This window comes from Rissa tridactyla, chromosome 2 (genome assembly GCF_028500815.1).
Source record: "Rissa tridactyla isolate bRisTri1 chromosome 2, bRisTri1.patW.cur.20221130, whole genome shotgun sequence".
Classification (NCBI taxonomy): domain Eukaryota; kingdom Metazoa; phylum Chordata; class Aves; order Charadriiformes; family Laridae; genus Rissa; species Rissa tridactyla.
This window is the reverse complement of record NC_071467.1, coordinates 79035011-79062115: the sequence shown is the minus strand read 5'-3', so window position 1 is coordinate 79062115 and position 27105 is coordinate 79035011. Positions and strand designations below refer to the sequence as shown.

Sequence of the window (27105 nt, the reverse complement as noted above, 5' to 3'; positions counted from 1 at the left end):
AAAAAAAAAAAAAGACATGAAAAATGTGAAATGTTAGCAAGGATAACGGGAATCCTGTTGATGCCTCGTGGAGGTGAGGTCAAGCAGCTGTTGCTAGATTCAACCCACGCTGGCTCCTTGTTCCATCAGCTCCATCTGATAACTGGGTACCTATCTCAGACAAAATGATTTAAACTGCTGTTCTTCTCCTCTTAAACAAAATCCATCACAACTAGAAACACAGTTTCTGCCTACGAACAGTAAGCTAGCTGAATTAGAAACCGCTCCGTTTTAAGAGGCCCCTTATATGACTGTATCACCCATTTTCGAAATGTCTATACCATATTTGATTGAAAGGTAAAAGCGGACAATCCACTTTTAGAAAGCACACGAAGACAAAGAAATATAGCTATAAATAATAACAGGAGAAATTGTTTTTTCTTGTGCTGCAGACAGCCTGCTGCTTATTTTGGTTGACATTAAAGTCTCAGAGATTTAACTGTTGTCTACTGAAAATATGTAAATTATGAAAATTATCACATTTACAAAAAAAAAAATTAAAAAGCATAAACTCTCTAATACTATACATATATACTATATGTAGATAGATAGACATAGACTCCGGGTATTTCGTTCACATTTTTATTCACTGAATCAAAAAGCATATATTCCATTCCTGAAAAAAATTATAAGATACTTGAACATAATGTGGCTTTCAAAGAAGCACTAGTTGTCCAAGTGTATTTGGCCCGTGGTTGGGTTGGACAGTAAAAATTTTTCATTTACTTTCCAGATTTTGGATTCCAGTATTCATTAATGTTATCTTTAATTTCAGCTATGGCCCGTTTGTGTTTTGGCTTGGTTGGTCCTCTGTTGCCACCCCATGTTATGCAGCATTATTATGTAGTTGGTTTACGTTTCTGTTCCCTTTTTAGTAGATGCCACATATTTATAATGAGGTATTTATAACCTGTCAGTGGTGTAACCTGTCTGTCAGTGTTACTGAAAGCAGTTATATGTTGTCCTCCTTATATCTACCAGGTCTGAGGTAACCGCTGCAGTTTAAACCCCTTTTGATTGCATACTGCTTGTTAGTGTGTGCGTAAATTGTTGGCAGGTTGGTCAAGACACTCCAGAAGGTCCCTTTGAGCCTTGTGTGTGTCTTTGCTCATCAGCGTAATTGCATGTTAGTGAGCTTGCAGTGATGTGTAAAGCAGGTTTAAGGGAATATTCTATTTAAATGGACCTTTTGGCTTACTTCAGTAGAAGACTTATTACGGGGTTTTTTGGTTGTCTGGTGGTTCTTTTAGGTAATTCTGGTCAGTTCTTTAGAATTTATAGCTTCCTAGTAAAATGGCAATTCTTCTTTTGGGGGTTCCCAAAGTCAAAATCACATGCCGGTAGTTGTTTCCTATTTGTGATGTTATTTTCTAATTGGTTTTTGTAAGGTATTACACTTGTGATTTTTTGTATAGTAAGTCATTTTTAACAATATTATGGCAAAGGGATAACTCTCTCATACTTCGGATCTTGAAGCAGTGTATCAATTTAATAATTTTCTGCAAAAGTGCCCTTGACATTAGCTTAGTTACTGGAGTGTGTAAACACAGATGTGAAATTTTATTGTGATAGAAACTTTTCATTTAGAGGTGGCAACTCTTTGTAGCCCTATTGCTCTTTGGAAATTTGATTTGAAAATGAGTAAAGGCTGTTTTATCCCACTGCGAGGTGACTTTCCCACAGACTTAACAAGAAACGAACTCTTCCATGAGCTGCATTCTTATAGTACTTCACCTTGCAGGTTTATATTGGATGTCGTTCCAGTGTTGTTCATATTAAATATCCCGTTTTTCAATTATATTCAAGTTTTGTAATGGAGCAATGCAAGTATAAGGAAGCCTGGCCAGTGAAAGCCCTAATTAATTTACAGCTTTTGATGTTTAGTATAAAAAGAAAGGTAGGAAGAAAAATGTGTAAAGTGGGTTGCTTTTGGAACCAACGAGAGGATTTCAGCATTACATTAACTGAAAATTAGATTATAAATATATAATATGTTTTAGGTTCAGATACGTATCCTGGATATCACAAACTTTTCAAACAGACAACGTGAAAAGCCTTCTATGTGCTTAAATTGTCGTGATGGTGTAACCATGGTAACACTGCTGCCACAAGGTTGACGTAAATTTTGTTCAATATACTCTCAGCTAAGAGAATAAGACTGCCAAATAGCATTTGGGGCACATAACTCTATGTAGTTCAAGAAAATGGAGAAACAGGATAAGTGCAGGAAGTATACGAGTGCCTCTTAAGATGCAGCTCTGTGAATTAGCTTCTCCCCTGCCTCCCAACATCCAATCACGATGTCCTGTCAAGTCAAGGAAATTAGGAAGGTTAAGCTCGGAGACAGATAACTGCTAGCAGAAAACACAGCTTTCAGAAGTGCTTGTTTTGATTTTGGCAAGAAAAGAAGTTCATTCGTTTCTGGCTTAGTTTCTCCTCTGCAGATAAGCAAGTTCTCTGTAATAAGTTTAAACCAGTGCTTTGAGGAACTTGACAAGCACAGAGACAGGTGACTTACAGACTTCAGGCTTAATAATTTTTTAAATAATAGATTGAGGATAATATTCACAATTTTCGTCACTAAGATTTGCTTATATGTTTTAAATGCTTTTCATTCAGAAGGGAGATTTGAAGGGTACTAGCTCTAATAAATCTTTCCCACTCTTTCTTTAAATTGATGCAAATGTAAGCACAATATCCTTCCACAATCAATTTTAAAAGTTGATTAAATCTTTTGTACTAATTTACTTCTAATTAGGTGTTTTAAATAACAGTTGTTTTCAACATTAATTAAATTATTTGTGTGCTGAAAATTTGTATGTGTTTACTCTGGATTGAAGCCAATGGCTGCATGAGGAATTACGTATTATAGTTTCTTCAATATTTCTTTCTTCAAGTCCAAAAGCCTTTTCAGTTCCCAAAGGTTACATGAGAGTTTGACTCCCTCCCATTGCTTGAGATACTTTTAATCAAGTTATTCTTCAACCTCTGCCCTGAGTTTTGTGAGCCAGAGAATTTCATATAGAATGCCAAAACTCCGACAAATCTCCTGCAAGTCTCAGTCTTCAGTAAAAACGTGCATTTCTCACAGCTGAAACTTTGCATAGAGTAGTTTATGGTTCCTTGCTGTTACATTTAAAATCTTGTTATGGGGAAAAAAGAAACCAAGGGTTTGTTGAATGCAGAAAAACTACTTGTTACTGCTAGCTAGGTAAAATTAAGCTTATGCCATACCATGATGCAAAGCAAAAGCAAAAGAAATGAAGCCACCTGGACTGCAGAGGCGGTTGCTAGGGTTAGTCAAACTAAAGGTCCAAGTGCCCCAATGCAACTTCAAGCAGCTCAACTTCGGGGGTCTCACCAGGGTAGTACAAACCCTCTGGCCTGTTGCTAGCAATGGCAGTGGCATGGTTAGTGGGCTACAGGGCCACTCTGCTTTTCCACCCCAATAGTCAGGTACTTTCAGGTTTAACAGCGAGTCTTCAAAAACGGCTATTGCATCATCATAATTTTTAGAAAATACTTGAAATACCTATTAGTGCTTCTCCAGACTGACGTTTCAGGCAGCGGATGTGCTATAACAAGGTACAGCCGTGTAAGGAACAACACTGTTGTACTTCACAGTACGATTCTACAGTCTGGTAAAGTTTAAATTTTAGATTTTAGCATCACCTATAAAAAACATTGTCAACATTTCTAGAAATGTGGAAGTGATTTTCAGACTAATTCAGAGCAGAAATTAATTGGTATTTTTATAAATGCCAGTGAGCTCATCCTGTGAACCGGTTGTGCAATCACTTACTGAGACACCAAACCTTCATAGCCATTTTCCTTGCAAGCCGGGAAGGTAAACAGGCGTACAGCTTACACCCCTAAGTTGCTGGGAAACTGATTTCCAACCTATAGGCTACGACATCTTCAAGAAATTCCAGAGCCATTCAAAACACATCCTATTTATAGCTCATATGTAACGGCAAATCTAAAAGTAATTTAATAAATCGGGTAATTTTGCTCCAGAAATGAGTCTGTCTTATCAAATAACACTTATGCAAACAATATTGACAGTTCAGCTGGATCATTTTATACAAAATCTATTACAATTTACTGTCTAATTATAAAACAATCTTTGCCCCCTTTCTCAATATGCTGTCACTGTTTTGGCTCTGAAAATGGGAAAACCCACTGATAGGATTTGTTGTATTCATGAAGGGTCATTCTCAAATATTTTGTGAATTATCAGATTAACTCCTTCACCCCCTGCTGCTCCCAATCAAATAAGGAGAGGTTTTAAAAGAGATGTCTTCTAAAATCTTCTGCCCTGCTTTCTTAGCAACAGGCTGGGGCACTGATCTGTCGCATAAGGTGTTGCATTGAAAGTAGTGTTATAGGTAAAAGGGAACATAGTGATAAAACAGTGATACAAAGTCTTCCCCAAGCTGGCAGTGCCTGTTTCCCTGGAGGGTAAACGGGGGAGAGCCAGAACAAGTCCCCAAGGTGCCCAGGTCTCCGCCGGGAGCAGCGCGATGCCCCTGGCAGGGGAGTCCCTCTCTCCTCACTCTTGGGGGTCTGTTTGCGGCTGGTTTCATCAGTTTTCGCATCACAGCCTGCCTCCTCCTCCTTGCTTCCCCGGCAAATTCCCATTCCGTTGTCCTGAATTTACCACGCTCACTCTCAGCACAAAAGCCAAGGTGGTCCCTTTTCGCTCACCTTTTCTCTCTGGCACTGGGGTCGCTCCCGTGTATGAACCACATCAGCTTCCAAGTCTAAATGGGAAGGAACTATTTTTCCCTTGTACAACCAGTGAGATGCATCTTCTTTGGAAAATTCATTCAAGCTGTTTTGATTCATACGGCAATGAAACCAATTTCATAATTTGCTTGTTAATATACTACGTAAATGATTTTCTTTTTTTTTTCTTCCTTCTTCGTTTTTTTTTTTAGTTTGGTCAAATGTAAGTTTAAGAGGAAATATCAAACAAGGCAATCTGGAGTGATAAATAGAGGACATCTGTTGCAGCATATGGCTTGACATAACAGCTGCATTGAACTTTTTCAGCAAGTAGTAATCCTTTGGAAAAATTCAGCTGAGCATATAATTTTGATGCCCCTGCCTGAATGATGGACTATTAAAACACTTGCAGTTTAAAGTCAATCTGAAGTTTGAAATGTTGACCACTTGCAACACAGAATACTTAAATTTTATTTTGAAAATAGTTTTTGTTAGAAACAGATATGAATATTTCACTTTTTTTTTTTTTTACAAATTTAAAGTTTGAGGATACACTGAAACATTTTAATTTTGTGATGAAGTTACTTTTTTCACTGTGGCCACTAATTTTTTACTTTTAGGTTCAGAGGCCAACCTCCTATCTTCCCTTCCAAACAATCTTATTTTCAGTGCTGTCTTTATCTTAGATAACAATTTTAAGATTTGGCTAGTAAATAAGCCTTTACTCTTTATTCTTTTGGTGGGTTTTTTTGGTGTTTTTTTTTAGCAACTATACACTGAGCCTTTTATTTTGCATGTCGGTGCAACTTTATAGATAGGACTAACTTCCTAATTGGTTCTTGTGAGAAAGGAGTTAGGCACTTAAAGCTGTAACTTGATGTTCAGTTTTAAGTATAACATTTTTTTCTCTTTAATAGGGTCTATTCCCAAACATATATTTTGATTTTGGGTACTAGAAAAAAATCTTTCAGTAAAATACATGTGTAAACATTGAAAAAAAAAAAATCTTTCAATGCATATATGCATTCTTGTTTGATTTCCTTGCTTTCTAATGAAGTATTTAATGGGAATGGTATTGCCCTTAGTCATGTGTTAGGATGACATTTTGTTTGAAAACAGTTGATGTATTTTTTTCCTGTGTTTCTCTCACTTAGAATTACTTGCTTTTGGTTTGGCTTCTGTGTTTTATGGGGCCAGTTTAATTTCATCAATTAAGGAAACAAGCAGGAAACCAGTCGTCTTTCCACAGTAACTTAAGTCTTCTAGTAATTGCTTTGCTGCCTAACATTAAAGCTAATAACTGTCTAATATTCTTGTCTGACAGTTCTTCCTCTCCACAGTTATACGTTATTTTAAAGTGTGAAGCAGAAAGAGCAGCAACGTCAGGTGAAAATTCAGATCTGTGAGAAGAATACAGACTCGTTCAGTTAATGCAATAGCATTTGGACAGGATTTGTTTGCAAGCAATATTAAAATTGGTCCCTCCTTTTTGTTTTAATAAAATCCTAGATGTAATTTCAGAATGAGAAGAGCAGTAGTTGAGAGAGAAAGAGTTAGCTTTTCAGAGGAACTGCTTATATTACTTACATTATACGTGGTCATGTACTTATATGTAGGTAAGATCAAGATGCGTTTGTTTGTCATTAAAAAAAAATTTTCTCTGTGGAAGTTTTTGTTTTGTAAGGCTATGAGTGAGTGGCTGCAAAGGGAAAAAAATTCATCTGGCTGCACCTTCACTTACTGTTCCTTAAACTGCTGCCTGCTTATGACTTTTACTGAAAGCCAGTCTTTCTCAATTTGCACTTTTCATGGGTCATCTTATACACAGATAGAAAACCACCTCTGTGCATGTGAATAGGTGAATTACAGGCAGGTGCACATAGGTATTCATTTAGTAACCAGATAAAAAGTTATTTCAAGAAAATTGGTGAAACTTCCTCCTCTGTTACACCAATTTGAAACTTATTTTTATAGTGTGCTTTTAAGGAGCTATGAGCTGTGAATTGTCCAGGTGCCAGAATTCAAATCAACCACTTTTTGATTCCTACAGAAATTCTGCTATTGAGACCGTTTCCTCACCTTGTCGGCTGAGCTAGCTGTGAAGTCTTCTTGCACTTAGTATTAAGGAATGCCGTGGTTGGTATTCGGCATCTTTACAGCAGAACCAATGCGACACATCAGGAGCCCGCACCCAGCTGCCACGCAGCGGATCCAGCTCTGCAGAGCAGCGTTGTGATTACGGGGGGGCTCCAAGTGTCAAAGCTGCAGTAAAGAGCCAGCACGTGACTTCTCTAGAGCTTGGGGTAGAAGGTGCTTTTCTTAAAGACTCCAGAAAAAGATCCCTTGTGCTTGGCTTCTGCGCAGGGTGTTTAGCTCGCAGATTTCAATCTTAATTGTCGTGTTCATGAGGGAAGCTGCCTGTAGTACCCGTGTGCCTTCAGTATATAAACAAAAAGGCCTGCCAACGCTGTGTTCGGTGGATGCCGGATCTCCCAGCTCTACCAAATGGCATTTTTCATCAGTCCATGACCAAACTATTAAATTAAGATGGAAAAGAAAAACCTAGATGAGTTGGAAAGACTTTAGATTTTTATTTTCAACAAAGAGTATTAAATAAGCAAAATCTTGGTATAAATTTAGGACTGACTTAAGCATACCAAATTGAGAAGAATCGAACTCTTGTTTCTCCCAATAATACTTGTTTACTTACGATCCTTTTGTCCTATAATTTATTTGGCAAAGTACATCTTTTGCAGCACAATAGAAAAATAAAATACGTAGTGGCAGTGTGGCAGGAGCAATGATTTTTGGAAAAGCTAACTTTTCCAGTTTCTTGGTTTCCATTTATATTTATGGTCTAAGTTGTTCTAAGGGGCTTGTTTTTATATATATATATATATATATATATATATATATAAAGTTGTAATTTCAGGTAGCGCTAATCATGCACTGAGTAATTGTTTAGACTTTCCTGATTTCTCACATGGTCTCTTGCTAGGGTGATATTTTTTGCACGGAAATGTATGATCTCTATTTTCTTAACTTCAAATGGAATAAGGATGGCATGTGGCTCATCGGATCTTTAGTTATATCTGACTGCAGATATACATATGCAAGTACCAGTTCTAAGTAAAACACTGGGTAAAAAATACATTGAAGAGCTTAATCAGGATGAGTTTGAGCTCCAGCCCGATTCAGAGATGATGGATTTTTGGCTCAGACTGCTCCATTAAATTGAGTGACTTCACATTTTTTAAATATTTGCTTTGCTTCTTTAGGGTAAGTGATGCAGTATCTATTGCAATAGCTTAAATGAATTTATGTAAAAAGGAATGCTGTTTCTAAGCTGAAAGTGTGGTGGATAACTTCTGTCTGCTCAGCAGTAGTAACGTCTCGTCAACCTGGACTGTGCTTTTAAAAGGGTTGGTCTTGTCTTCAATCTTCTGGAATTTGGCTAAGAGAACGATAAATCAAAGTTTTCCTGGTTCTCTGTTCTCTCAGTTTCCTCTTCTAGTGGCAGCAAACTTAAATTGCCTTAACAAAGATCTATGTGTAGTTTTCCTTATGAATGATATCTGTGCAGTTATGTCCTTGAAAAGGCTGATTATAACCTTTTTAAAAATTTCTAACCAGTTTTTAAATTTGATCATCATTATCTGTGAAAGGCCTTCTTAAAAAAGATGATTTACATTTTGTATGCTAAATATCCTGTTGAACATAGTAGTTGCATGTCCTCCGATAAGCTACTCCAGAAGATTTAACTTGGTTCAGCTAGATCTCCATAGCGAGCATTCCCGTAGACTCCTCCAAGAGTCCTTCATCTGATGTCTGCAAGACTGGTAATGGGTACTCAGATCCAAAGTCCGTCTTCCAGCTGGAACCAGATGAATCCTTTCAGTACCGGTTTCTCCTTAGTTTTAAACTCAAAATGAGATTGCAAGATATTTTTTCCATGAGCTTCAGTTTGTTATATGTAAGGGTGAAAAACTTCAACCTGCAAATAGCCATGATCAGTCTGGTATAGCTATTTTTCTCTTTCTATGCAGCATCCAACCCAACCTAGTGATGTGGAAATAGAGACAAAATGCCTACTCTGAACGCATCACAACCTTAAAAACAAGGAGGAGATAAGGTTGAATGCAAGTGATGGAGTAAGAGATGTTCAGCACTGATCTGATTAGTTCCTTACTTCCCAATCCCTCCCAAGAGTCAGTCTACAGATGGTAAACTGTTGAGTTGGGGTATTGAGTTGTTGGATTACCAGCTCTCTTCCAATCCTTACACAGCAAGATGGGTCCCACTAATAGCACTGAATCACTGATATGCCAAGTCTGGTCCCTTCCTGTGGGCAGCTGATGACAGGGGGCAGTCGAGGCACCTCTGAGGCTATTCCAGGCTTGCTTATTGTGCTGAGAAATCCAATTCAGTCAGGACTTTCGGAGTAAGGTGGCAAATGATCTCAGTGACCAGCTCCTTACTATAGTCTTAAAGGGCATGCAATGCATACAAGCTTGAAAAATACGTTCACAGTCATATGAAGAGTGTAGGCATAACGGAAGGTGCCTCAGGTAAAAGATTTCGTATTTTTTAATCACTTCCCCTTGCAAAGTCAAGAGAATGGATCATCTTCTTAGACCTCACATAAATCTAGCTCCAGGTCATCCTCAGCAAAAGTAATGGGAAGTGAATTGCTAGTGCCCTTTAATAATTGCAGATCCTTAATTAAGGAGGGGTACAAGGAGACACTTAAAATGCCAACCTCAGCAAGTAGCAGACTCCACTATTTGTGAGAATAAATTAGAACTTGTCAGAATAGAATTGTTTTTTCCATTAATGTGGTTGTTAGTATTCAAAGACTTAAAATTAGGTAAAAGGCATTGTTCTAGGGTGGACGAGGATTATCTTACTCCTTAAAACTGTGTGTGAGGTCCAAAAACTTTGAAGGCGGTGTCAGGCTTACTGGACAGTGCCATTTTGCTTGATTCTGCCTTGACTTACAATCATTGTGGGAGAAGGCAGAACAGCTAATTTAGTCTGGTGGTCCCTTCGTCCTCTTACTGTGAAGGTTTAATTTACACTTAGTGAAACCAGGCCCCACTTACTGGCTCTTGGGTGAATATGTGGGTTTTTATTTGGATTTTTATTTGAAGCTCGCCTGTTACTATGGCAGTTTATTGAACAAAAGCTCATGTGCAGTGCCAAGTGGATTTCAAATAGAGAAAAAGGGCTTAAAGAATATTTCTGGACATCTCAACTATTGCTGAATACCAACTTATCGTGACGTTTATGTGAGTTTACTTTGAATTAGGAAAGACCTAGAGTGAATAGAAAATAGTGTATACATACACATTTTTAAGCATTTTGCTAGACAGGGCTCTTATGTTTGCTTCTTTTGTATTTTTTTTTTCTGCTTTTTGCATTTGTGACTAGTTCTTGAAGCCCAAAGTACTGTTTTGTTGCCATCAGAGCACTCTTTTCTGCTTCATTTCCAAAATAGAACTTCTTCACAAAGGAGCAACACATTGTCTTGCATAAGAAGTAATTCTGACCTTGAAGGGGGAAAGATTTGCATCCTGATTCCCATCACTTAATCATGCACATCACTTACTCGTGTCTAGATAAACGTAAAAAAAAGGCAACCGTATTGGGTTTTGCGCTGACTAAAACCGGCAGAATAGTAGGTATTTCAGGAATAGTAGATGTGCCAAAAAAGCTTACCAAAAAGAGGTCATAGAGAAGTGAGTATAAATATCTTTATGAAGGTCTCTATTCCTTTAAATACAGTATTACTTTTCATAAAGGCATTCAGAACAGAATTCAAACAAAGGTTCTTTTCCCTTTAAAGCACCAATTCTTAAATGAAAAAAATGAACAGTATTCTTATTTCTGCCTTTTTTTTTTTTTTTTGTCTGTAGCTGAAGTTTTTCAGGTTCTGCCTGTTTGCCACATATAGATTATTTTAAGGTTCGGGGGTTCTTTATTGGTATGCTAAGGAAATTTTTTACATTTAACTGCATAACTGTCTTTGCATACAGTTCCATATAAAATAATTAAAACATGAGATTGTATAACTGCAACAGTCTCCCCATAGAGGTAATTAATTTTAAAGGGAAACCCAAAAATGTAGGTTGATTCCCGTTAATTACATGTCTCCTTCAAAACACAGAATGCTAAAGAAAGCCTTGAGCAAGTGGTATTCTTGCTGCTTATATTTATAAATGTCTGAGTCTATGCTCGTAAGGTCTTCAGCGGTTTCCTCCCACCACTGCTCACTTCGGTTTTGCACGGTGTAATGTTCATATTTGTAACGTCGTGTCTACGACGATGATAATCGTTCTCTGTGTTGTTCCGGGACTCAATAGCCATAGAGGCAAAACTCAATTTTGCCACTCAAGGTTAGGTGTGGGGCCAGGCTGCTGTTGCTACCGGGAGGCAAGTAAGAAGGAGCAGGATGGGACTGTAGAGGAGAGGCCACGTGTTGGCAAGGGGAGAGGCAGGAAGAGGCAGGCTTGCTCATACAGCTCCTGGGAGGACGCTGGCCTAAAATCACAGAACATGTTGGGTTGGAAGGGACCTTTAAAGGTCATCTATTCCAACTCCCCTGCAGCGAGCAGGGACATCTTTAACTAGATCACGTTGCTCAAAGCCCCATCCAGCCTGGCCTTGAATGTCTCCAGGGATGGGGCCTCCACCACCTCTCTGGGCAACCTGTTCCAGTGCTCATTGTAAAGAACTTCATCATTGCCCCTCGTCCTAGCGCTACATGCCCTTGCAAACAGCCCCTCCCCAGCTTTCTTGTAGACCCCTTCAGGTACTGGAAGGCCGCTATAAGGTCTCCCTGGAGCCTCCTCCAGGCTAATATAAAGACCACAAAAATAAAGACCACTGCTTCTTCACAGCAGCCTATTGCCCTCTGGCTTCACCCTGCACTCATAGCTGCCCAGCACCAGTGGGCCGTTGTCACAGCACAAAAATCAAATGCGCTTTTCCTGAGCTCTGACACAAATATATAGAGGGGAATGAAAGCCAGGGTCACTTTTGCCCCCAACAATTTCTTACCCCGTCTCTCTGTGGCACATCTGCAGTGACCCTGATCCGTGCGGCTGTGCTCAGAAAGCTTTAGCTCTTGATTGTTCTTTTCTTTGGCACATTTAGAATTTTAACAGAAGTGGGTTTTTTTAAATTTCAGTAAATCTCCTTGTGAATTGCACCATTAAGCTGCTTGTTTCTGTGCAAAAATGGTAGTATTCTGTGATTTTGAGTAGTAACATATTTATGAAATAAAAAATGGCTTGTTGGAGGCCAGTATAATACCATACCACTGTACCCGGTTGTGAAGGAAGTCTTTTTGCTTGTAGTACTAACTAAGCTAGACAGTTACTTTCATTACGCTGAAGATCACAGAAAGAGTTAGGGGGTTGTTCTCTCAATGCCTGTCTATCAAGAGTTACAGTCTTAGTGTAAATCAGAACCTATTTTCTGCTATTGGTTTTTATTAATTTTTTTTAGAAGGAAGAAATTTGAAGTCCAAGCCCTAAAAAAATACATGCAATGCTCCTTCATTCCGCTTGTTATTCACAGGGTAAATAGGCCTAGATCATGACCAATTACTCAGTTTTTAGGCTTAGCTCTGAGAAATTTCCAATGTTGCTGTGACTATTTGTTGCATATTCAAAGCTGTATTCCGACTTCAAAAGTGTGCAGGTCTCATCCAGCCCCATTTACAATGTAGTCTTTTTTTTCTTGACAGAAACAGCTTTATTAGGCGCACCAATGCTATGAAATATTTCAGGGTTTTTTTAAAAATGAAAACTATTCAGTCTTTTTTTTTTTTTTTTTTTTTGGAGAAGTGTTAATTATTAATCATTTGCTTTTTTTTTTCTAGGAGTTCTCTGGAATCTATCCTCCTGTGATGCACTGAAAATGCCAATCATCCAGGATGCCCTCGCAGTGTTGACCAATGCAGTGATCATCCCTCACTCTGGATGGGAAAACTCTCCGCTCCAGGATGATCATAAAATACAGCTCCATTCATCACAGGTGCTGCGCAATGCCACTGGGTGCCTAAGGTGAGTACTGCAAAACGTTTGCTTTGCCTTAATCATCTTGCTTCAGCTTGAGTTCTTATTTCTCATTTTTAGGCATTTGTAAAGTAAATAATTGGTTTGTGTGTCAGCTAAGGCAATGACTTTCAGTGCTGTAAGCTTGAAGTTGGAAATTAATTAGAAAACAAGCTTCAGGCCATTCAAAAAACAATCTCTAGAAGCGCTGCTGTGGGTTTTTCTTTTCTCTTTTCTTAGCAGCTTTGACCGATCTTCTCATCCAAGCTTGTATATTACAGATGCTTTGCGCCTTGTACATTTGTGCCATTTCTCCAGTTACTTAAGTGAAGTCGATATGTTCTTACTATTACACCCAATTTAATCAGCACAAAAAATAATGAAGATGTTCACAAAAAGTAACATGCCTTACGGGTTCCAGATGCCATTGCTGGAGTTATGATAAATATATAAAGTAGATTTTTTCTGCGCTGTGAAGATGAAAAATGGATTTCAATAAGAGAGCAACCAGTTTAACATAAGTGCAGCTAGAATACTTAAATAGATCCTTAACAAGTATGGTATCTGTTTATATTTATATTTGTATGCCAAACTTGTATGTGCAACACCAAGGTGCACTTACATAAATATGTGCAACATGATCTGTCTATTCCTAAAAATCACTGTAGACATGAGAATGAAAATAGGATGAGTAAGAAGAGTTTCAGTTCTGACAAAGACTTACAAAAGGATTGAGTCATAGCAATTTTTGAATTCCAATCCTTATCATTTTGTTTATTTTAAAATATTTTAACGTACTAAGCAGATTCTTTTAAGCATTGTTTGCTTTTTCTCCTTGTATATCGGAGATTCTGTTATCTGTATCAGAGACATGAAAATTGATTAGTTAATATTTTTACATAGACCACAGGAAAATTGTTAGGTGAATAGTATGTATCAGTGATACAATCTGTGTTGTATGCTGCGTCCAAAGCAGATATCCATCAAAGAGCTAAATAAAAAAATCACTATTGATTAGGAGGCAAAGTAAAATAGCAGTATTTTTTACATATCTATAGCAACCACCTTTTTTGTATTTATGCCGTTTCATCAAATGAAATGTCTCCCTTTCAGAAGTATTATCTGAAAAGTTTAAGGGGAAAAGTAATAATTATTATTGATTGTTTATATGTAATCAGAAAAGAATGAAATGTGGAAGGTGATAGCTTCCATATTGCAAATATACTTGTAAAGGACTTAACTGCAGGTATGTATATGTGAACACCAGCTATGCTGGGATACGTGACTGAAGCTAGGTATTTGTACCTGAGTTGTGTTGATTTTGAAAACAGTTTGGAAGTGTTGCATTATGTTCAAATTACTAGAAAAAAAGTTACTCAATCACTGTGACAGAAGTCACTCCGTGAAGATGGGTGCCATGTTATACTTCTCACACTTCTGATGTTTAACCTGTGTTAAAGAGCTGCCTCTGAAAGAAGTGTCCATTATAAATTTGAGGCTTCACGGTGCTCCTTCTCTGAACGGGCATGCCCAGTGTTGGTCTCCCCGCACCATAAGCTCTATCTTCCTGTTAATTTTTCCCAGCTGCTTCTCAGGGACTGATGACCATCCCTGATCCCGCAAACTTCAGTTCATCCTACCTCATAGTTGATGGATTCGTTGCACATTGGTCTTGAAATCTTTCTTCTTTGTTTTTTTTTCCTTCATGAGTGTATGTGCACGCCCATTTGCAAACTGATGTGAGCTTACTGTAGCCTGCCCTGTGGGTCAGCCTGAGGACTTGTGACCACATGAGAATGGTACGTTGCCAGATCTAACACACACTGCTTTGCAGCAAGGCTTACTACCAAGTGCTTGATGGTACGCAGTCATAGCAGAATGGCTTCTGGTCAGCTCGTGCAAAATAAGCTCATATCTGCCTGCAAAAGACTGTGCATATTATATCTCTTCAGTCCTTCCCAGGTAGCTGTAACAGCAGCTCAAACGGCTGTCCTGAGCAGGTTGGTCTTCCTTCTAAACCCAGGCCTTTCAACCATAGTATGGCTTTTTAATACCCTTCTGATATCAAACCCTACCTATTTCCCAGATGCATCTTGCTGTCCTCTCTAACAGCTTCAGATATTTATTTGGCCTTCATCCATCTTCTTTAGATAATTTCATCCCACCTAGTCTGTGTGGATGCTCTTTGGCAGAGCCAGAACATTTGGAGAGGGTTGAACTTACTTTTGCTTCACACCAGCGGGAACTTTCTTGTTTACCTTTCCCCAGTCGCTGTTGAAAATCTCTCCCTCTCTCTGAACAAAACGTCAAGTTTGAGTTTGTGCAGGGGAGAAAAGTGTAAGTTGACCTCTGAGATGGTAACTGGGTTCTCGTGTTGAATTCATGTAAGATAATGGGGCTGGAGGCTGGAGGAAACAGCGGATGTCAGAAAGATGAGAAAGCTCTATGGAGACGACTGGAGTAGCGCGTGCTCTGTGCAGGTAGTACCTCAGCTAGCGTTCCTTAAATACCCACCACCCCCAATAAACTGAACAGCTCTCTCTCTTTCCACTTGTGACTAGCTACGAGCCTCATTTTTCCATTTCAAGATCTCACTGGCCAAGGGAGGTAGTGTAAATCGAGAAGATGGTGGTTGCTGGCTGAGGTAGCTCTGTGTTTATCTGGTAAATGGAAAGACCGTTGTTATCTTCCATGGGAGAGTTCCTGCTAAGACTGTGGTTTGGTTGTCCTCTGCTGTTTTTTCATTTTCTCCTTTTGCTACAGCTGGTTTCTGAAGGGACAGTGGTTAAAATGCAGTTGCATCAGGATTCTCAGTGATGATGCTCAGTATCATAGGAAAAGTAGTGGTGTTCAGAATACTTGTCAAATATTTCTGAACCTGTAACGTTGACAGATTTTAGAGGCATCAGGTTGTATTACATAAGGTGTAATGCTAGCAAATATGCCAGGCAGATATGGGGGGTTTTTTTTTCAGTCTTCTGTGCCTTTGGTTTTCTGATGCATTCACTGCTGAAAACTAAATAATTCCTGAAAGGTGCGGTAACATAATCCATCCCATATACAATGCTAATAAATAGTTTGCAATGGCCATTATATAGGAATAGTCAGATCTTTGTATTGTGTTTTTTCACTACAGTATATGAATTATTATTCTTTCTCAGTTTCTTGATGAGAGTTTCTTATGCTTTTTCAATTAAAAAGTTGCTTATTAACTACAATTTTTAGTACTCTTATCTGCTTATTCATTATCATTCTTAACGAAGTTCTTAAGTCTGCAACTCCAGTCACACAGTAATCCAGCTGAAATCAGTATGAAATCATAAGAAAGACAGCAGCAACATCAGACCTTCTTTTCCTGTTACTTTCTTTTTTCTTAAAGACGTTATTTACAAGCTGCACTTTGCATACTTTTGTGATTTGAAAAAAGAAAATAGCTTTAATACAATATTGTAATAATTAATTTTACATAACTTGAATACTTTGAAATGGTTTAGATAATTCAAAGCTCTAGATGCAGTGTTATACCTATCACTTATAAATTTAATCTTAATATTCAGCTTTCATAAATTGCCAGACCTCATTGTGACATGTATTAGAGTAATCACCCAATTTACTTGGCTTCCCACTGAGATACTAGTACCTTACCTCATTAAGCTCTGTGAAAGTTTGACTTCTTTTTTTCCTTTTGGATTTCAGCTGTGACTGCTTTATTTGTTTGTGTTAGGGAAATACTGTATATTTGGTTTATAGTTTCTGATTCATTTAGACTTATTAGGGGAATTCAGGTGAAAACTGAATTTGGAATGCCAGTTGTTATAGTGGGGGGTTTATAATCCCTGATCTGAAATGTAAAAATCAACAGGAGACACATTGAACAATGTTGTCTTAACCTGAAGCATCGTGCTTGCTGTGGTGGGTTGACCCTGGCTGGATGCCAGGTGCCCACTGTCGCTCCCCTCCTCAGCTGGACAGGGGAGAGAAAATATAACGAAAGGCTCGTGGGCTGAGATAAGGACAGGGAGAGATCATTCACCAGTTACCATCGCACACAAACCAGACTCGACTTAGGGAAAATTAATTTTATTTTTGCCAGTCAAATCAGAGTAGGGTAAAGAGAAATTAAAACTAGCTGAATTAAACCACCTTCCCCCCACCCCTCCCTTCCTCCCAGGCTCAACTTCACTCACGATTTCTCTATCTCCTCCCCCCCGAGCGGCGCAGGGGGACGGGGAATGGGGGTTGTGGTCAGTTCATCACACCTTGTCTCTGCTACTTCTTCCTCCCTCTTCAGGGGGAGGACTGCTCACACTCTTCCCCTCCTCCAGCGTGGGGTCCTTCCCACAGGAGACAGTCCTCCATGAACTTCTCCAACATAAGTCCATCCCACAGGCTGCAGTTCTTCATGAACTGCTCCAGTGTAGGCCTCCCACAGGGTCACAAGTCCTGCCAGCAAACCTGCTCCAGCATAAGATTCTCTTTCCATGGGGCCACAGGTGCGGACTTCCCCTGGGGTCACAGCCTCCTTTGGGCACATCCACCTGCTCTGGTGCGGGGTCCTCCATGGGCTACAGGTGGATATTTGCTCCACCGTGGACCTCCATGGGCTGCAGGGGACAGCCTGCCTCACCATGGGCTTCACCACGGGCTGCAGGGGAACCTCTGCTCAGGCACCTGGAGCACCTCCTCCCCCTCCTTCCTCACTGACCTTGGTGTCTGCAGAATTGTTACTTTCATGTACTCTTACTTGTCTCTCTGTCTGCTCTTGCATCGCAGGATTTTTCCCCTTCTTAAATGTTATCACAGGGGTGCTACCACCATGGCTGATGGGCTCAGCCTTGGCCAGTGGTGGGTCCATCTTGGAGCCGTCTGGCATTGGCTCTGTTGGACATGGGGGAAGCTTCCAGCAGCTTCTCATAGAAGCCACCCCTGTAGTCCCCCCACGCTAACAAAACCTTGCCACACAAACCCAATGCACTTACTTATCACAAAACTAGATCTCTGCAGAAAGACTATCTGAAAAAAATCCCTGACAAAAATCTTTTCAAGAGTTTTAATCCTGATGTACGATCCTGGAACCTTGTTTTCTCCTATGAATTGAATATGAATTTAAGCTAATACGATCTCGTCTGAGGACTTTAAAGAATTTTAAGAATTTACTACTTTTAAGAGTCTAATCTGGTTTTAGATTCAAAATCATAAAGTGCTGGGGTTTTATTTCTTCCATGTTCTATTTAATTTTTCATCATACACTGAAGGTACAGGGGCAATTGTGAAAATCAAAGGTCTGTTAAAATATTTATCTTCCCCCCGTTAGTTGATTAGAAATTGTACGTGAGAGTAGCTCAAGTAGTTTTTGTTTATAAAGCCCCATACTTTTCAAATTTTTATACTTCTATACTTGTCAGACCTTTCACAAAATACCGTTAATTATTCTTCTACTGAAAAAATAATGTAGCAAGCTCTCAGAGAAGGCAGACAAAGGGGAAAAGTGCTTTTGAAAAAGTAATTGAATGTAACTGACCCGGTAGTATTTTCTGGAGATACCAACTTTTGGAAGGAACAAATTACCTTGTTAAAACAATTTGTGTCAGTTGTAAGGCCTGAATATCAAATGGTTTTAACTGTTTTGTGGATGAAATGTATTTCACAGATATTTACAGCTAATGCAGTTATCCCACCATCTTTCTCCTCCAGTTCTCTTCTAGGTATCCAAAGTCTATTGATCCCTATTCTTAGGAACTTCTGTAATCTGTTTTGAATATAACGTTCTGCTGCCTAGGACAAAAGAAGATGTGGGAGCAGCATAAAATAAATCGCGCAGGCCGTATTATTCATCATCTGTTTAGTTTCTAAAGAAGCATACATATATATGAAGAAACATTCTTTTAAATATGTGAAACATGTTTCTTAAGAAACTAGACTGTTACATGTTCATATGTGCATGTATACATGTGTGTTTATGCGTATATACATACAGATATAAAAGGCATGATGACTGAAGCTAAAATATGTTTCTGTCTTTACTGACTGGTGCAAGCTCTGTATATGTTCAGTTGGGTATGAACAGAGGTGGCTTCTCACAGTAGGACCATTTTTTGCTGATTTTATGATTCTCCTCCTATTAAAAGGACAGTCACATTTAGTCCATCACTGTATATGCCATAGTGGATATAGAGGTGTTGGACTTGCCAACCCATCTCAGTATCTCCCTTGCTTTTTCTACAGACCAGGAGCTCTTCTCTTGCAATCTTGCGCATCAGATAACAAAAAGCCCACTCTCTGTTAAGGAGCCTGTCAGAATCCAAAGTTAGGACAAAGCTGATATTAATTGTCTATGTCCACTGGCAGCCTACTCAAGGGAGGGACTGCTACTAGAAGCAGCTCCAGCAAGCAGAAGGCATGGGAGAGAGGCACTGCCTAGAGGGATACTGAGGCAGGGTTATCCCCTTGCAGAAAGGAAGCTGTCCAAATGCACAGTTTTTCCTCCTCTTAGCCTCTTCACATCCAGTCTTATCCTGAAGAAAGGGGTGATCACCACTGTTCTTGTCCTTTTTGATTTTTGAGCTACTGCAGTTACAAAGCTGGTGTAATTAAAATCCAGGGATCATCAGATCAGCAGATTTGATGCCAATTATCTAGCTACATTCTATAAATGTATTGTGGTGAAACACATGTATTTTACATAATCTACAGAGTTGCACACCATGTGTTAAACCTCATTTGGACACAATTGGGCTGTTGAATCAAGTTAGAGAGTTCCTAAACTCCAGATTTATACAGGCTATACTGGTATGTCCGTTTTTACACAAACACACGCTCCCCTGACAGCTCTCCTCAGCTTGGGAATTTCTCTATGGCCTGGAGCTGGAAGTAAATGCAGAGGAAAGCCTTGTCAAGAAGCTAAGGGAAAGCTCAGTTTTAATGTCTGGTTCTGTGAAGTTCAATCCCTTTTCTCTAAAACTTAAATTCTTACTAAAATTATATCATTTATGCTCCTGGGTCCCAGCAACGACAAGCTGTGGAGGAATTGAGGGGCTAATGTCAACTCTCCATTATTTTGAAGAATCAAGAAGGATTCCTGACAGGTACTATACAAATGACTACCAGTAATTTCCAGTTTAATATAAATGGAGGTATCTTGATCACAGCTCCTACATCTTGTCTTTCCAGGTTAAAGCTGAATGGCATATTGCTTACTTTTAAATATACTAGCTCAGAAGTTCTGTATTACTTGTAGATGATGAATTTTGAAAAACTGTTGAAAAGCTTAATAATGCCTCCCAGAGTATCATGCAGGAACACAGATCACAGGAGGGAAAATGAGCTGAACTGCTGTTTCTTGTCTTTTAAAACAAGGTAGAAAGGAGTAAAGTCCAAGTTGCATTTACCTAATGGGAGGCATTTTAATCAAGGAGTAGGTGTCTATGTGAGAGCCTGGTTTTTAGAGGCTTTGAGCATTTCTAGGTTAACACTGACTCACCAGCTCTGAAAATCATTTGTAGTTTTGATGTCATTGATGATGAGTTTAAGTGTCTAATTTCAGGCACCCCAACAGAAAACTTTCAGACAGGCTGCTTTCATGGGCATGAATTATGCAAAATGTATTTTCCAGAAGGACTAAAATTTTCACTAGCTCATGCGTAAATGCTCACAGCCATGTTCTTGGTCTTCTAACCACAAACCAAAATGGGAAAATCACAGGAAATTAATAAGAGTCGGTCTGCTGGGGAAAATGTATTTCACCTTTTCAAGAAGCTGAAAGGCCCAGCCTAGAAAAAAGTCCCAAACCAGTCTGAGAGGCCACAATGATTGCATCCCAGTTAAGCATAGAGTTTTGGACGTGAATTTCTGCACGATATGAGAGAGATTGTTCCGTACTGAATGCTGTGATAATTCAGAAATGTAGCTGAAGTAAAAATCTAATGTTAACATTCGGGGAGAGAGGGAGATTTTAGTATGAATAGATCACTGTCCTCTGATTGCTGCTGTAATATTTTTATTCAGAAGATACTCGAGGGAAGAGTACTAACAGAATTAAATGTGTAGCTGTGTCAGATACTTAAGCACCCCACTTTTTCTTCACAGTGCAGTTACTCCCACTTTGCATATTCATGAACAAATTTATAAGGTTTATACAAGGTCATGCTGTATTAATTATAGCAGTGGTATTCAAATAGCACTCTGAAGTTTAATGCTTTTTCAGCATTTCTGGTAAAAACATTCCTTCAACCTATCAAACTGATGCTACAAATTCCATATAGCTCTGGAAGTTCATTCCAGGCTCAAGTTGATCACAATCTCAACCAGAAATTTTGTTTTTAAACTGATGCTATGGAATGCCTTTTGTATTCTGCTTTGGTCTGAAAAATAGTACAGCATAATTCCAGACATTTTTTGCTCTCCTGTACTTAAAAACATGTAACAGGCTTCGGTGGTGTAACTCCTTCCTCCATCATTTTATCTGATAAGAGATGCTGGGCTGCTCGGCCTAAACCTGCCTTCAAATGCAGGAGGAACTCCCAATGTATTGATTTTGCACTGAGGTAGCCAAAAAGTGATCTGTCAACATCCGTCTTCAGAACACTGGGCAAACAAGGAAAGTCATTCATATTTCAATGGGGCTTCATGTTTGGGTACAAATTAGAAATACTGGAGCTATATGCCAGAATCTGATAATTTAGGACCTAGCTGAAATTTCTGTTCTTCAACTAGGATCTTTTCTTGTTTTTAACATGAATGTATTGTTTTTTCCCTAAAAAACTCAACAACTTACTGAGTGTCTTACAGTTATAAATATTTACTTGTTGCTATGGCAGGAGTGTGTTCTTCCTGTAATTTACTAATTTACTGTTGATGGAAATTATACATACACTTACGAAAAGAATGACTGTGCCACAGTACCTTTGCTTTCATCTTACAATATTTTTGGGCTCAGCAACAATGACAAAAACTGTCAACTGCTGCTTCTTAGGCTGAATGGTTTACGGCGTACCCTAGCCTTGGATTAGGGATGTGTTGAATATCTCAAGTACATGTTGAATGACTGACTCTTTCCCAGCTTTTGGTAGTTTTAATTCCTTTCAGGTTGAATGCCTGCTGTTAACTAGTGCCTAATGTGAAAATTAAGTGTTCGCTCATATTTGCATGGTTAGGTAGTGTTAATTTACATTTCCTTCTGTCAGAGGTTTAAGATGTGTGGAGCTGAATGCTCTGAAGGAAGTAAAATTGTTTGTTTTGTAAAAGGGCTTAGATTCTGTGTGGGTTTTTTTTTTTCATTTAAGAACAGTTTTTGTTTATGCAGTAGTGAGTCTTAGCTTGGCAGACACTGTAATAAAGTATGATGTGAATCTTGGTGGCCTGATGACTTGTTTTGGGCTGACTCCAAGCCCAGCTGACTACAATGGGCCTCCTTTGCGCTGGCCAGCTGCAGAGCCGAGTGTCACAGTGGCACAGCTATTTTCTTTTTGGGAAGAGTCCCTAAGCCTGTGTGGCACCGCATCTATTTTAGAACCGCGTCAGCGCATCCATGCAGTCACTGTGTGGGAAGCTGAAGGGATGGAGCCAATTTTGTCTCAACTGTCTAGGCCCATTGGAAAGAATCACGAGGACCACAGATGTCAGTGGGAACCAGAGTGTACCTCTCTTGTTGCATTGCTGACTATCCAAAATCCTGGATAGTCCTTTCCGAATGGGTACTTTGAAAAACCGGTATAGTCTGGCTCCACAGAAAATACTCTTTGTCTCAGCGTGAGAGAAAAACTGATTGTGACAATTCTGTAGCACCACTCGTGGTTATGGTGACTGATGATAGAAGATGATGTTTTGTTTACCCAAGAAAAATGAGAAACACATTTATCCAGAGTTTGTATGCCCACTCAATTCCACCACGGATAGTAAAATAATATTCGGTAAGGTTGAGGTTCTTTGGTGCTAATCGCTTGATTTGTATCTTAACTAGATTTTCTCATCTTAAAACTGTTGGCATTACTGTGCAATATGAAAAAGGAACGTAGGGCTCTGCACAGTGAAGAAAAGGTAGGGAATATTTGTGCAGCTTTCCATCATTATCTTATGATAGACTGCTTCAAATCTGAAGAAACTTCCCCTAGGAGTGAGAAGATCATTTTGTCTTTTTGCGCAGTCTGAGGATTTTCAGTAGAGATATCTGTTTGAAGTACGCTGAGCTTGCTTCATCCTTCTGGATAAGCTGGCCAACATCACAAAGTAAACATTTTATCACCCCCTTTCAGAATGTTTTGGGCATGTGAACTGTCTCGCTTCAAGCACAAGAGTAATTAATGCCATCAGCTGAAGTTGAGCCAGTGCTCAAGTCTCTTGCTGCGAGAAGGCTTTGATGGCATTCCACATTTCTGCAAGTTGGTGAGCTACTGAGAGCTCGTGAGAAACGCTCTCCAGTAATATCCTTAGCACTGAAGCCCTGAGACCGGCAGTCCCCAGCAATCACACTTACAAACTTTGTTACTTTTTCTGTTTTGGAAGTATTTTCTGAGGAAGCCTCCTGATGAAGTAAGTAAATAAATAAAAATGCGGCTCTTGGGGGGGTGTGATGAAATAGGCTGCAGACTGCCAAGCCTGCTTAGCTTACGATGTCCGAGCAGTGGATCATTTCTGGATGTCGTCTTCTGTGAAACTTTGCCCAGCGAATGTTGAGCTTGTGTTCTTACTGTCACTACGCATCTCTGTAGAGGAGTTTTAGCACTTTGTAAGATTTTTCCTTGAGTAAGAGGACAATCTGGTAAGAACACATTGAGAAAGGAAGATGAAGTTCATTACTTGCAATCGAATGGATTTCCGCCTTTCTGAGAGGGTTAGAAAAGTGGACAGTTAATTTGAGGGTAAATTAAGGCTTTTATAAAGACTGAAGTAAAAAGCATGTCGTGCCCATCACTAATTGGTGTCCCTGCCCATGGCAGGGGGGTTGGAACTAGATGATCTTTAAGGTCCCTTCAACCCAGACCATTCTGTGATTCTGTGATTCTGTAATTCATTTTCCTCAATTTTATCCAATTTGAATGTTTCTCTGGACGTGATGAAAACTAACACTCCCCCATGTGGAGTGAGAGGGTTCAAAGCTGGGGGAAGGTGCAAGGTGATGCTCATTTCCAGCCATAGCTCACTGATGCGCACACAGCCTTGTGGACACTGCCTTAGAAAGGCAACAACAGAACAGGGTGAGAGGATTTTCCTGTCTTCTGCCAGCAAAGTCTGGGCGAAGTTTATGGCAGGTAGGGTGGGAGACTTCCCTCTTTCAAAATGAGTTAAACAAAGATATTAGAGCTTTGTGGGGTTTAGGGTTTTTTCCTGTTGTCTTCCCTAAATTATCTTCACATTGTATCTTCAAGTTCTGTAGTACCATTGAGAAAGTTCCCTTTGGAAAGCATGAACACATTCTATTTTTAAAAAAAGTTATAATAATCCTGTATTTTAACTGCATCTGCATGTACTATATAAAAACATTTAACATCTGCCTGATAGTATTTTTAGCTAGGATCACACACTACATACAGAGGATTTCCGTGACAAAGTACTTTTGAAGTATTCATCCTAGTGTAGCTTTTTTACTTTCACAGCTCATTTATTTTTGTCAGGTACTCATTTATTATAGTTAGTTGGTTACAGCTTCAGCGTTTTCTCTTGAAGGACAGTAGTATTGTGGAATACCTCCTCCTCTTCCCCTGCTGTCATTCATCCATCTTTATATGATTTACTATGCGCAAAAGTACAATACTTGGAAAGTGTTTCAAAAGAGAGAGTCATGAAGGGGCACAATGTAAGTATTGTGCATATGCAAATGTGGGTGGGTTTTTTTTTATCCCCTAATGAAGTAAAAAACCATAATAAAATAGAAAATAAAAATAAGTTATTTACCAAAAGAATATTCATTTAATTCTCTGGGCTCACTTTTTATAATTAATTTGTGTTGAGGACTTTTTCCAGTAGGCTGATCAAATTGATTGAATTTGATGGATACCTGCTGTCTTTCGTTGCCGGACTTCATGCTAAGAAGGAGTGTCTTCTAATGTACGCAAGTATGAGAAAACGCACAGTATCATCTGTAGTTTTGGTAATTATTCATGTGTTGCAGTCAATGGGTAGACCTCTGTCTTCCTGGCCTTGGGCCAGGAAGTATTTAGTATTTAAGTTTTATAGCCCCACAGAAACAAGGGAGATCTCATATTTAGTTAACAAACTGGGTGGGGGTGGGAGGTCATCCTTTTTACAGCCCACGTGGTAAAGGCACAGCAGAGCCAAATTACTCTGTTCACATTCATCTACAGCATGACCAAGTGGCAGAAACAAACATTTACGAGTTTGTACAAATATTTGTTGTGCTCAAGAGAATGATCAGCCGCTGGGACAAATTTGAGAAGGAAGATGCAGCTTTCTTAACTTCACTCTAGGGATGGTGATGTAACTAGGGTAATGTCTTCTATGCTAGACATCATTTGTCTGGAAAACAGCATAGTCCTCCTTGCCCCTCTCCTTGGCACTATTGTGTCACCCTTCCCTGTCACGAGGTTGCAGAGGTTACTGAGGACAAAAGCTAGGTAACAAATCCACACACAGGCACAGGATCCACCAGCAAAATCAGCTGGAGCGTGGCAGCCACTGGGAGGGCCGGCGCTGAAATGGGGGAAAGGGAAGTTCACATGAATTATGCATTTTTCTGAACTGAAATTTTACATGATTTACAGTAACAGTGTGGGAATCTTTAATTGTTTTTACAGGAACAATGTGTTTGCTTGTTTTCTTTTGTTTTGGCCTTACTTTTGAGAGGACTGGTAATTTTGGTTTTGCCTTCAGTTAGATTGTAGAAAAGTGAACTAAAAGAGTTTTTGGGCACTGCAGTAATCCCAGATTTCCCAGAAACTGGGGGGTTTTTTGATTGAGGTTTTTTTCTTTGGGGGGGGTTAATGAAGAAAACTGAACTACCCAAAGTTAAGTAGGCAGCATCTCCGCCTTGGAGGAGTTCAGGGAAGTTAATTACCCTCCTTTGATGAGAAAAGCAATTTATGACACCTTTTAGGTGGCTTGCTTACCTAGGCACCTGAATGAAATACTGGTTGTGTAGAGACATACTGCTGCTGTATGTCACACTTGTGTATACACAGATGACCTGTAAATAATCAGTTTGGTTTACCATTTGCTCCTCCAAATGTACAGGTACTTTAAATACTTTGATATTATTATTAATATAAAGAAAATATATCATTACTTGCTAAAAAAAGGAAAAAAAGATGTGTGTGCGTCTGTGTGGGGGTTCGTGTGTCTTTAGCTATATACTTTCTTTTTTCAGTACTCTTTGGCCTGAATAACAGCAGTTGGTAGTATTTCTTTTCAAAAAGTGGAAAGTGACTACATTAGCACAAACATTTTGTTCTATAATCGTGGCTCCAGATATCATGAAACACATGGAAAGCATTAACTGATTAATTATCCCCCATAATGCTCTGACATATCTCTGTCTAGACTATAATGCATGCAGTATTGCTTCTGCCAGGATTACATTTTGCTTGACCTTATGGCAGACATACAGTGTAATTACTAAATGGGGGCTAATTTATGTAAACAAATGTTAGTTTTTCATAGCATGAGCCCTATCATTATGTTTTATTGCTAGTGGATGTGTTACATAGCCATTCTTCAGGAGCTCGGGTATATCAGTATTTTAAATTGTCTTTGTACTGTAAAGTCTAAAGATTTAGGGTTTACAAAGTGCAGGTATCCTAATCCCGAGATACGATTTTTGTTTCCTCTCCTCCAACTATGTGAGAACTTTAATTGATCATGCTTAGCAAAGTAAATATATCATACTTTGTATAAGGGTACTCAAATGATTTTCTAGTTAGTACACAGTGAGTTTGGGATATGCTAATGCAAACCACATCTGGCATTATCAAACCTAATAGGTAAAAACAAATATGCAGGAACTGGAATATGCGTAATACTTTGATAACTGCCATGTATTGGCCGTCATCTGTCAAAACCCTTAGAGGTATCTGCCACAGAGTTAAACTAATTGACTTTCATAGCACCTTATAAGCCGAGCTAACATAATGGCTCCCATTCTTAAATCAAGTGCGGAAAAGTATTATGAGGGTAATAGTGAAACTAGCCACCAGTTTTCTTCTTGGGTTTCAGTAATATCAATAGTACCTTTTCTTTTCTTTCCTTCTTTCTCATTCTCAGAGAAATAAAGAAGGAGATTGATCATGTTTACAATGCTATCTGAATAGCTGGAATTTTCCTTGGTGCA

General features: G+C 39.1%; 1 protein-coding gene across 3 annotated transcripts in view; it reads left to right on the top strand.

The window, feature by feature from the left end:
• CTNND2 (catenin delta 2) overlaps window positions 1-27105 on the top strand; it is a 679731-nt gene that overhangs the window by 528793 nt on the left and 123833 nt on the right. For all 3 annotated transcript variants that reach the window (XM_054191357.1, XM_054191355.1, XM_054191356.1), the window contains one exon: window positions 12653-12836. In XM_054191357.1, the coding sequence (XP_054047332.1) occupies window positions 12653-12836 (184 nt within the window). The remainder of the gene's footprint in view (window positions 1-12652; window positions 12837-27105) is intronic.